The sequence below is a fragment of the Xiphophorus hellerii genome, chromosome 10, assembly GCF_003331165.1.
Source record: "Xiphophorus hellerii strain 12219 chromosome 10, Xiphophorus_hellerii-4.1, whole genome shotgun sequence".
In the NCBI taxonomy this organism is placed as follows: Eukaryota; Metazoa; Chordata; class Actinopteri; order Cyprinodontiformes; family Poeciliidae; genus Xiphophorus; species Xiphophorus hellerii.
Window position 1 is genome coordinate 1,042,795 of NC_045681.1, and position 12,125 is coordinate 1,054,919.

The 12,125-nt window shown below is 43.0% G+C and overlaps 1 protein-coding gene across 6 annotated transcripts in view; it reads left to right on the top strand.

Annotated features, from left to right (window-relative positions):
- Positions 1–76: 76 nt before the first annotated feature.
- The window catches only part of katnip (katanin interacting protein), a 30,063-nt gene continuing 18,014 nt past the window's right edge, over positions 77–12,125 (top strand). For 4 of the 6 annotated variants that reach the window (XR_004340728.1, XR_004340729.1, XM_032573887.1 and 1 more), the window contains exons 1-15: positions 84–326; positions 732–832; positions 2,236–2,324; positions 2,916–3,076; positions 3,513–3,628; positions 5,115–5,216; positions 5,356–5,490; positions 5,604–5,838; positions 6,416–6,541; positions 6,734–6,882; positions 8,561–8,667; positions 8,735–8,813; positions 8,890–9,105; positions 9,897–10,034; positions 10,998–11,688. Coding sequence is in view for 4 of the 6 variants with exons in the window: in XM_032573887.1 (XP_032429778.1) it covers positions 821–832; positions 2,236–2,324; positions 2,916–3,076; positions 3,513–3,628; positions 5,115–5,216; positions 5,356–5,490; positions 5,604–5,838; positions 6,416–6,541; positions 6,734–6,882; positions 8,561–8,667; positions 8,735–8,813; positions 8,890–9,105; positions 9,897–10,034; positions 10,998–11,688 (2,356 nt within the window). In the remaining 2 variants the exon portion in view is untranslated. Of the gene's footprint in view, positions 327–731; positions 833–2,235; positions 2,325–2,915; positions 3,077–3,512; positions 3,629–5,114; positions 5,217–5,355; positions 5,491–5,603; positions 5,839–6,415; positions 6,542–6,733; positions 6,883–8,560; positions 8,668–8,734; positions 8,814–8,889; positions 9,106–9,896; positions 10,035–10,997; positions 11,689–12,125 lie in introns of all 6 variants that reach the window. The other 2 variants (XM_032573890.1, XM_032573889.1) reach the window with 2 other exon arrangements.

The following is a 12,125-nucleotide window of genomic DNA, read 5'->3' on the forward strand; positions in this document are numbered from 1 at the left end:
CCTGGATGAGTTTATACTGGATGGATGGATGGATGGATGAATGGATGGATGGATGGATGGATGGAACACAATCAGATGGTTGGATGGTTGAGAGGTGTGCAGCATCCATCCATTCATCCATCTGTATGGATGAATGGTTCATATCATCCATAGATATGAATTTGTACCGCTGGCGCCGGGAGCGTCGGTGGGCGTGTCCAACGCTGATGCGGCTCTTCTGATTGGCTGAAATCTCTCCTGGTAACCGACCAACACACGAGACGTTAAAAAATAAAATAAAAAACTCGGGATTTATTTGACGGATAAAGTTAGGCTTTCTATATCTTGTAAGTACTTCTATGTTTATCAGAGCGGAAACAGTGAAGTTATATTTGGGTTTTTATGAACATTTAGAGCTGTTGGGTGTTCAGGTTGTTATTAGCTGCAGCGCTAGCTGTTTGCTAACAGGTTTTAACCTCGCCTGTCAGATTTAATGTGTAATAAATGAAACCCGGTAAACAAACAGAAAAAAGCTTGGTTGTATTTGTAAATAAATCAGGTTTTATTAATGGTGAAAACGCGTCATGAGCCGCCAGCTGTGAGGAAAATGCTCGTTCAGGGTCGGGCTGACCAGATGTGCTGATGCTAGCGAAGCAGCGTCGATGCCTCCCACATGAAGCCGTTAAATTCAGGTTGAATTCAGGGCTCCGGCCGTGGTTCACCTTGGGGTTTTATTCTGTCTCCTCCTGCAGGGAGAACCAGACTGAGCTCCGGTTATTACAGAAACCTCCATGATCTCCGGCTGGCAGGATGCGGGATCCTCCAGCAGCTGCAGGACACCATGGATAACCAGGTGACTGTTGGCCTGATTTTAGATTATTACTCCTCATTCTCTATGATCCAACCAGGGATCAATGCACTGATGCATGCCTTGGTATCTGTTCTCTATCACTAACACCTAATTTCTTTCTTCTACTCTCTCCTGACGCTTCAGATGCTGTAACTATTAGCCTAATAGAAACTGAGTAAGACCTTTGATTTATTTCCATTGTCATGTGTTATGGTTGTAAGAATCACATAGCATGGGTTTCAGGTGACTATTATGATGTTAAATATTTAGCAAAAAAGTATTAATATACCTTTAACATGTTGGAACAGGGCCGGCCCGATTCATATGCAGGTTAAGCGGCTGCTTGGGACCTCCACACCACCAGGGGGCCCCCAAAAGCACCGCTGTAGCATGATAAAATAAATGTATTCATGTTAAAAATAACATTGACTCATACAAACTAAGTGCTATTATACATGGAAGAACAGTTTCCACATTGTTCTTATAGTTGTTGTACAAATAATGGTTAATTTCTTCCTGTTGATGGCAGCTGCCCTCTGGGAAAATATACGATTTCAAATGTGTTTTCTGTAAACTTAGAGTTTACCAGCTGATGTTACTTTCAAATAATGAAAATAATGTGGGACACTTAAATACCACTCTGCATTTCAAAATTCAGATAGTTATGTTTTTAGTTTGCTACTCCTGTAAGGTTAAAATTAAAATCCATAATAGCTCTGAGATGATGTAAGCTAAGTACAAATGATGCTAATGATAGCAGGTATGTTGCACACACAGAGGAGCTTAGGAATGATGACGCATCTGATGCTGACATGCTGGCTTTTGGGCCCCAAAAAGGCTTGGGCCGGCCCTGACAGAAAATAATTACCTGCCACACTTTCTGGTTTTAATTTGTATGAAAAATTATAAACCGAGTATCATTTTCCTTAAACTTCACAGCTGTGCTTTAAATGCATTAAATCTGAAGAAAATCCCTTCAGGTTTGGTTGTAATGTGATAAAAACGTTGAATCTTCTGGAAGCTGCTGAAGCTTATTTTGATGGTTTCGGGTTTTATTCTGGGTTTACCACAGGAAGCAGCTTGAACCTCAACGCATCATGACTGATGTTTGTGTTTTGGTGTGATTCAGCACTTCCTGCTTTCTTTCATTTCTTTTACCTTAAATTAATGATTCTGTTTTGATGTTGCCAACATTAAAATAACCAAATTAAAGCCATAAAACTTTAAGGTTTTAGTGCTATAACACATTCTTTCTGCTCTTCCTGTCAGATTTCTTTCTGTAATCATCATCCAGTCATTCAGCCTGAGTCTGTAGACATTGTGCTCCACAGAACTTACCTGTATGGTGAATATGAATGAGTGAATTAGGGTGAATAGTTTCCTTCGTTGTGTTTCTGTGGTTAAAGGGGAGAAAAGCGTGCCGAGAGGCGGAGCTGGCCTCTGCTGCGGATGAAACTCTGGATGAATATTTAATCGGCCTCCAGCAGAAAAACAGGTGAAGTTTGACTGAAGGTCGGCTTGGATTTCACACAGATGCTCGACTTCATGACTGTTGGTGGCGCCTGGTTGTTTCTCCTCTTAGGAACGACGCATGAATGTGAACGTATGAAAATACAGGAACAGTATTCCTCCAGAAAAAAATGTCTGTCTGTCTAGGAATTTTCTTTATAAAATATAAATTTTAAATAATTTTTAGCATATAATAAACTATTTATAAATATGATTTTCTTTAGATTTATATTTTATTTTTATTAATTATTCAGATTTTTTATATTACTATGCATAAATGCTTCAGCAAGGTTCTGCTACAGAATCATGTTGGATTATTTTCAGAGCCAGAATTTCATTTAAATAATTATGTAGCTTTTAAGGTGATAAAAATTGTAGCTCACTTAATCGCCTTTATATACTGTATATATATATACTGTATATACTGTATATACTGTATATATATAAAGGCGATATATATACAGTATATATATATATTACTTTTTAATATTTTCCACTGTAATTGACTTGATTAAAAATGTTGCAGTTAGGATTCAGTTAGTTAATTACCTAAAGTTGATGTTATTTCTCTGACCAGAGCTCTGCGGCGCCTCAGGGTGAAAGGTCGGCGGGAGGTGGAGCTGGAGCGGCTGGAGGAAGGATTTTCCATTTACTTTAATGGAGCGAACGCCGAGGCGAGTCGGAGGAACAGCAAGGCTTCCAGAACCGCCTGCTCTCTGCCGGACCAGAGGGCTGCAGGTCCGGCTGCTGCTTTAACAGGAGTTACATTTACCTTTTCTATCTGATAGAAATAGATTTATGAACAGACTGCTGTCCTTTTTTATCACAGTCTTGTTTTAGGCCAGGTAGATTAACTCAAATCATTTCTGTTTGCTAAATGGCAGCATAATGAGAGGTTGTTTAAAGTTTGAGGTGTGTGTAAACCTCATGCTGCTCTGTGGCGTTGCTGCCTGAAGCAGGAGCTGCTGTCTGTTTTCACGGCTGCTGTCCTGCAGCATATGGACCCGGTTCTGATGGCTGCCCGGCTCTGAGCGCCGGCCCGGTGAATCAACGATAGAGACAGCTTTTCATTTCCTTCTGCTCCTTCCTTTCTGCGCTGACCACCGTCTGCATTAGCGACGCTGTTTCCTGTTCTCTGTGGATGAAGTCATGCTCCTCTCTGACTCATCTGCAGACGTCTGCAGGAGCGCCCACCAGCTAGCCGCGCACAGCGGGATTCTGGGACCTGAGACGAGCCGGAAGAGGAGTCAGACGGCGCCGGAACGCGTCCGCAGGAAGGAATGGGTGCAGGTACGAACCAAGGTTACTACAGTTAACTAAAACTAACCAGATAACCAACACGGAAAGAGAGAAAGCATTTTTGTGAACTGAAATAAATAAAAACTGTAAATAATGAGAAAAATCTGTAACTTACTAGAATCACAATGTATGTTTATAAAACTAAAACATACTGAAACTGTAGATGTAATATCGTTTGTTTTTTGTTTATGAATCTATTGATTAGCCTTTCGAACTGATGTGAAATAAGCAATTAAGGTCATTTGTTGGCAGATTACGGCGCTCCGTACTCCTCACTCTTACGCTGAATGACGACAGCAAAAGTTTGGAGAAAACTCCAGTCAGCTGGTTGTTCAACAATTAATATGTTTTTTGAAAATATTCATTACGTAACTGAGGTAATCACAGTACAATACTTCTGCACCTGAAAATGAACCAAAGTATGAAAAAGTTCAAACTATTTTAACCCTGGTGCAAAATCCAAAAGTCAAAGACAGAAGTGAGTAGAGGAGCCAAAAACTTTAGGCAAGAAAAGTAAAAAGTATCCGCCCAAGAAATGACTAAAGTAAGAGAAAAACAGTATTTGGTGAGAAACGACTCAAACGAGTAACTGATCAAAATGTCCATCATTTAACATTTAAAAATTACATCATCAGACGGACTAAAACTATAAAATTATGTGGAAATTTTTGTGTTTTACAGTCAAAAAGTGAAAACTATTACAAAATAACAAAAATCAGGCAGAAGAAACTTTTTTCCAAATCAGTTTCTTTCAAAAAAAAACAAAAAAACTTATGAAACTTTAATTAAAACTGCAGGTGTGTTTCTGGTGAATATTTTATTAAAATAAAATATTTTAGTTTAATGAAGAAAATTAAGCTTTTTCTTCATTCAGTGAAGTTACAGAAATTTTACTCAAGTAAGAATAGCAACACATCATAATAAAATGACTGGAGTTAAACTAGAAAAGTACAGCGTAGAACGTAAAGCGTAGAACATACAGCGTAGAAATTACAGCGTAGAACGTACAGCGTAGAAAGTATAGCGTAGAACATACAGCGTAGAACGTAAAGCGTAGAATGTAAAGCGTAGAACGTACAGCGTAGAAAGTACAGCGTAGAAAGTACAGCGTAGAATGTAAAGCGTAGAATGTAAAGCGTAGAACGTACAGCGTAGAAAGTACAGCGTAGAAAGTACAGCGTAGAACGTAAAGCGTAGAACGTAAAGCGTAGAACGTACAGCGTAGAAAGTACAGCGTAGAAAGTACAGCGTAGAACGTAAAGCGTAGAACGTACAGTGTAGAAAGTACAGCGTAGAACGTACAGCGTAGAACGTAAAGCGTAGAACATACAGCGTAGAACGTAAAGCGTAGAAAGTGCAGCGTAGAACATACAGCGTAGAACATACAGCGTAGAACGTAAAGTGTAGTACTTTCTAGTTTGAAATGTCCCTGGTTTCTCTCCGGCTGTGTTCAGACGTTCATCTCCTCTTCATGCAGGAATCTGTTGAGATCCGGACAGAGGACGGCCTGAGAGTGAAACTCTCCCCTGATTTACGCTACTCTGAGGATTTCGAGCCGTATGAAAGCGTAAACATGGAGGTAGACGGGAGATTCCCTGTGACGGCGTCGTGTTTTATTTAGAGGAAGAGCCGCGCCTGAGATGCAACTGTCTGTCCTAATTAGCATCTCTATCTCCTCCATTTTCCTGTCTTTCTTCCATCCCCGGTGTTGCGTGCAGAGGTCCGGCCAGCGCTCGCCATGTAGAGATTCCTCCAAGCTTCAGCGCTCCTTCAGCTGCAGGCCGGAGGTCCAGGGCGGCCCGGCCAACCCGGAACACAGCGAGAAGGTTCTCCTCAGCCTGGAGGAGGTGAAGGTGAGGAACCGACTGAATTTGGTTCGTGTTTTCAGACAGTTCAGCTGCAGCGCTGCTTGGGTGCATGCTCGAGCGTTCTGATGTTCAGCCAAACGTCTGCGGTTCTGGAGCAGGTTTTGCGTCGGAGCCTGGAGGTCAGCATGCGGCGGAGCAGCCGAGGCTCGGCGGGGGAGGAGTCGGACGAGGAGTGGATCGAGGAGCAGATAGAGAGGGAGGAGAGCACCGAGAGCCTGGATGAGCTCGGCCTGCCGCTCTCCAAATCCTCCAACAGCTCACGGAAGAGCGAGACCAGCAGTCCGTTCGACCCTGCCGACCTCATTGTTCTGGACTTTGGACCCTCGCATAAAGGTAGCTGCAGCTGGAGCCTAGAGAAACGACGACTGGGTCCAAATTGGGTTCTAATGAGGCTTTAGAGATGATCCTTTTATTTCCAAGGTGAGGAATCGTTCAACAGAAACCTGAAGTGATTTTTGAAAACAAGGACCGACTCACCGGGAAATTAGAGCAAGGCTAGAAAAACATTAATTTAAATTATGAGAATAAATAAATTAAACTTGTGAGAAAAAAGTCTTAAGAGAATAAATTAATATTACGGGGAAAAAGTAAAAATAATGTGAAGCAAAAGTCAAAATACAAAAAGTCATAATAGTACGAGAATAAAGTAATATATGAGAAAAGTTGAAATAAGAGAAAAAGGTTGTAATAATAGGAGATAAAAGGCTCAACCTCTGAACTTCTGATCCTTCACAGATTATTGGAACTTTTTGCCCCTTGGAAAAGAAACTGAGCAGATGAATCATTTAAATCCCAAACTGGGAACCTTCATGACCATAATAAAACTTTTCAGATGTTGGATTACCAGTAGCAGTTTGTCTTGGATTGAAATAAATGATGCTTATTCTGAAATATTTTCCTCTTTCTTTAGGGCGTAAGATTGAGCGTTCTCTGTCTGCGAGGAGGAGAGAAAGCAGCGACTCGTTTGTTCCCACCAGGCCGTTGTTGGTGAAAAGCAAAACGTTAGACAGGCCGCCTTCAAGCTGGGAGGGACAGAGTGAGAGTTTTAATATGAGGCTTACATTTAAACTCTATTGTTCCTATTGTTGCTATTGTTAATTATGATTTTATATATATTATTAACGCTTTTGGAACTTGTTGTGCGATGCTGCTGTTCTATTCCATTATAAAATGTGGAGGGAAAGTTTAGATAAATTTGCATTAATAGGTCGTTTGTTTTGTGTTTCAGGGCCGAGGAGTCGGGCAGAGCGGCCGCTGTCAGCAGCCAGGAAGGCTTCAGCTGAGGAGCGAGACTCAGCCCAGGTTTTCTGCAGCGTCCGGGACGCCATGCAGAGAGAGAACTGCAGCCCTGGGCAGGGAGCCGGCAGCCACAGCACGGTCTGACACACACACACACTGACTGACACACACTGACTAACAGACACACACACACTGACTGACACACACACACACACTGACAGACACACACACACTGACAAAAACACACTGACAGACAGACACACACACACTGACTGACACACACACACACTGACAGACACACACACACTGACTGACACACACTGACTGACACACACTGACTAACAGACACACACACACACTGACTGACAGACACACACTGACTAACAGACACACACACACACTGACAGACACACACTGACAGACACACACTGACAGACACAGCAGGGCGTCGCTGGGCGTCAATCTTCCACCCTTTGAGTAGAAACTATGGATGCACGTTGTTGATCAATAAGTTAATATAAAGTTGACAGATCTTATGAAATGACTTCTGATTAATTGATAGGTGGTAATTTTCTTAAAAACTGGAGTCTATTTCCATAACAAATGAATAATTGTTTTCATCATATGTTGAATTAAAAAAAAGAATTTTAACATTATTTTGAGTCAGCATAATTAAATACTGCTTGAATAAACATTAAATCGTGGTTTTCTCACATTAAACCCAGACATATTTTTAAAAAATATAACAAGACACAAAACTCTAAGGTTGCTGAATAGAAAAATAAAATAATGTAATATATGAAAAACATAATTCCCTGTGAATACAGAGATGTTCACACAGACTGTTGTTTCTCTGAAAGGAAAGTTAAAACTTTTCTCCATGAAAGCATTAACTCAATGTAGTTCTCAAAATCAACTTTGCATCATGTTCATTTTTTCTGTCACATCAGTAACATTTGAGTGAGACGTTAACGGAGCTCCGTCATGAATGAAGCGCTATTAGAAGGTGAAACTGAAGGAGTTTATATTCACAAACAGAACAGCATAAAGTTGTTTTTCTAACCCTGTTAAAAAACTGTTTGGACCGTTCATCTTTCCCGTCCTGAAATGCCGTCCGCCATTTTTGTTTCTGTCTCTGGCTCCGCTCAGGATGACCAGCGGCGCCCTCTGCTGGATGGCGTCCAAACAGACGGTTTTACGTAGTTTGTCGTTTGGAGCTAAATGTAGTGTTTTTTTCATTATATACAAATATATATATAATACACAATTACAGCAAGGAAAAATAAAATAAAACCTACCCAACAAACAAGTAACTACCATCATTTATAAGATATATAACCAAGAAATACAAACACCAATGTCAAGAGTTATAGGAAAGTGAAAAATGTACTCAAGTAAATGTAACTGGTTAGTACCCAGCTCTGGGGTGGAGCAGCTTCGTTCCATTGAAGAAGAGAGAGACGCCCTACTAGCAGATGGAGCTAATTATTTTTTTATTTATTTTTTTACCCCTCCAGGGGTCTTTCTGTGGGCTCTAGTGCCCCTTATATGACAGTAGGCTGACAGGAAACGGGGAAGGAGAGGGGGGAAGACATGCGGCAAATGTCGTCGGGTCCGGGAGTCAAACCCGCGACGGCCCCGTCGAGGACTCAAGGCCTCCAAATACGGGTCGCGCTAACCGCTACGCCACCACGGCACGCCCCCAGATGGAGCTAATTTTAAGCTAATAATCAATAATTAATCGTCAAACCATGCAGTGATTTATCAGCATGTTGCGTAGGAAGTGGCGTCATGCTGACCCTCTCCTCTCCTTCAGGTTGAAGGTCACCAGGAGGTCAACAGCGTGAAGCCCCCTGGTGGTCATGGGAAGGATGACAGCGGCGTCTCCGTGGCGATGCAGAGGATCACCCTGCTGGGCCCCAGGTCCGTCTCACGCCGCTGGCGTCCTGCGGGGCACCGAGCCCAGCCTGACCTCTGTGATTCTGTGCAGGCAGCAGCAGAGGCTCCTAAAGGCCCTGGAGCAGCTGGAAGCAGAACCTGGCCAGAACCCAGACCTCTCCAAGCAGCCGGTGAGTCAGCGGCACGCGCTGCCGGTCTGGAACCGATCCGCTCTGCCTGATGTGACCAGCTCTGTCGGCGTTGCAGAGAGAGCCGCCGCCGCAGCCGGCAGACGTCCCCCCTGCGCTGTACGTTACCATGGAGATCCTGTCCAACTGGGGCAACGCGCTGCAGGTCGGCCTGACGGAGCTGCAGTTCTTCTGCCGCAGAAACAGGAAGCTGTTCGTGTCGCCGCACGACATCGACATCAGGAACGCCGACCACCCGGGGAACCTGGCGGCGCTGGTCAACGGAAAGGTCAAGGTGGGTCTGTTCTGGTTGCTGAAATCTATAGAGCTGTGAGTCAAACCTTCACTTTTACTGTCAGGAAACGTTCAGATGTTTGGGGTTTTCACTGAAACACAAAGAGGCAAAAAATGATTTTATATCATTTAATGTAGTTTTATTATTGTGTAAAAACCCAACCAGAGAAAAGAGCAGCTTCAGTTCCCTCTGTTTATTAGACATAACTATATTATATTATAATAATAATAATAATTATAATAGCTCTTCTTAAATATAATCAACATTTTGATTACATTTATTATAATAAATATAATACTAATAGTAGTCGTAGTAATATTAAAATAAGATGATTATTAAGTTTAACAATTATTTACATTAAACTCTAACATGATAACTATAAAACAATAAAGATAATTTATTATCATTAAGAATAATTATTTAGATTAATAATATTAAGTACGTTATTATTATTTGATATGAAAATAATTTAGATTGACTTGAACATAATAAATATGATGGCATTAATAATTATTATTAAATGTGAAAATTATTTTTGATTACATTTAATAATAGTAATAAGAAATACATCAATGATAATAAAATGTTTTATTATTTATTCTTCTTATTAAATATAATAATTATTTTTATTGCATTAAAAAATTATGATAATTATTAAAATATTATTTTATTTAGAGGTGCTATCAATTGTAACAATGTTAACAATAGTTATATTTGAATGAATTGTTTTGTAAAAATCAGCTGATTTTTTCTTATTCATGGTTTTTTGTGTCCTGTTGCTGGTTGGTCAGACCACCAGGGGGCGCCACATGTGGACGTGTCCCTTCCACCCGCCCATCCAGCTCTACTTCATCATCAGGAACACCGAGCGCGCTCTGGACTTCGGCATCTCCTCCATTAAAATCTGGAACTACAACAGAAGCCTAACCGTACGAAAACATAAGTACTCCTCCGTCCCATCAGAACACCGACCCGGTTCACAGATTTCCTGTTGAACTGCTGGCGGCCGACCCGGTTTAGCTGCGTCGCGTCAGTTCAGCCCCAGCAGTGGCTGGTGGAGCTGCCAGTCAGTCTGGATGTGGGGCAGAGTGGGATTACCTCAGAGGATTAGCCTAGCGTTTGGTTCTGCTCCTCAGAGTCCTGCTGTTCTTAGAACCGTTAAAATTACGTTCATGGAGCTTCTCAGATGCACCCAGAACCACCATGTGAGGTAAGGCGGTTCAGACTGAAGGGAGTTTCTGGAGGTCGAGTGCAGATTGGGTTCAGCAGATCTGGAGTCGCTCTGATGCTGCAGCAAAGCTGCAGTTAGCAACAGTTAGCTGGGAAATACTGCAAATGTTCCTGCAGCCACAAACCTTAAAGATTTTATCTGGATAAACTCCAAGATGACGTGGAGCAGAGAACCATCAAATTATTTATAAACAAATCTGAAAAGTGTGGCGTGCATTTTCTATTTAACCACAACCTACCTGTCGATACTTTAGATCAGAGGCGTTCAAACCTTTTGTCCCAAAAATGGCAGATTTTAACTTCACTTTGATCCTCCTCTGGCTGCAGATGCAGCTTCGCCCAACCGATTGATTGATTATCAGAATAAATTATCAATCAGAAAAGAAAAAAGATTTTTTGTTAACTTTATTTATACTATATTAAACAAATAATTCAGTTACATTTAAATAAGAAAATAAACATTTTATTGCATAAAATGCAACAACAGTTTTCCTTTACTGAACACTTGATCATTTAAAAACTGTCACTATTCCAATAATCAAGTAACCCGATTAATCGATTGCTAAACCTGTAGACCACCGTTTTATTAATCGATTAATCATGAATAATGGATTAATCGTGAGCTGTTGGCTGTTTCTCAGTAAGCGGCGTTTGTCCTGCAGGACCTGGACGTCGGCGCGCGCCACGTCCGTCTGTACCTGAACAGTTCGCTGGTGTTTGACGGCCAGCTGGAGAAAGGCTGCGGGAACCAGGTCTTCGACTACGGCTCCACCGTCGACCTGAAGGCCTTCCTGTTGTCCAGCGCCGGCTCCGCGGGGCGCCCCCTGCAGGCCGGGGAGGGCGGCGGCGCGCAGCCGCACCGTGCGGTTCTGCCTGACCCGTCGGACAGGACTACGTTAGACGCGCCGCTCCCACCCATCGCCGCTCGCCGTCCATCTGCCCAGAGGAGCGCCTTGGACCGGTCCGCCTCCGCGGATAAGGCGGATCAGGCGGCGCCCATGCAGCTGACGGTCACCACCCAGCCGTCCGCCTGCCGGGTCGCCCCCCAGTGGCTGCAGCCGCCGAACCGGGCTGCTCCAGAGGGCTGTGAGGCCGGCAGGGAGCGGCCCCGCTGGCTGGTACCGCAGCTCTCCACGGAAACCAAGCCTTCCTCCTCCTCCTCCTCCTCCATGCTGCCGGAGCTGCCTTGTAACCCCGGCCGCGTGTGCAGAGGGGCGGACGGGCCGATGAACGGCGGGCAGCGCTCCCTGGACCCGAGCTGCAACCTGCTGGAGGAGCTGCAGGCGGAGCGGCCCGTCAGCGGGCGCCGCAGCTCCTCCAGGCAGACGGAGGAGCAGCGCCACCTAGCGGCCGGTAGGAAGTCCTGCTTACAGACTAACGGCTTTTCTGTTTCTGTGCATCCGCAGACATAAAAACACATTTATTACAAAACCAGGTACACACTTTTAAAGGGACAGTGTCGCATAAAATCAAGTTGTTTTTATCTTTCCATCATGTTTTAATGTTTTTCCTCATCAGAAACAAACTGCAGCTTTGCTTTGGCAACCATTCAACCAGTCAGCTGTTCAAACAGAGACAGGCCCAGTTTCAGGAGTTAAATCAGAAAGTCAATGTCTTTTAAGGCACATTTGATATTTTTAGCGTTTTATAACAACTGAAGGTAACAGTTGACTGAGCTTTAAAATGGCCGCCATGTGGCAGGAAAACACAATAAAGCCCCTCTAAAGTTGTGAACAAGGATGATGGTTCCAGATGTTCCACCTCAGTCTGTGATGTTTTATCTGCTCCTC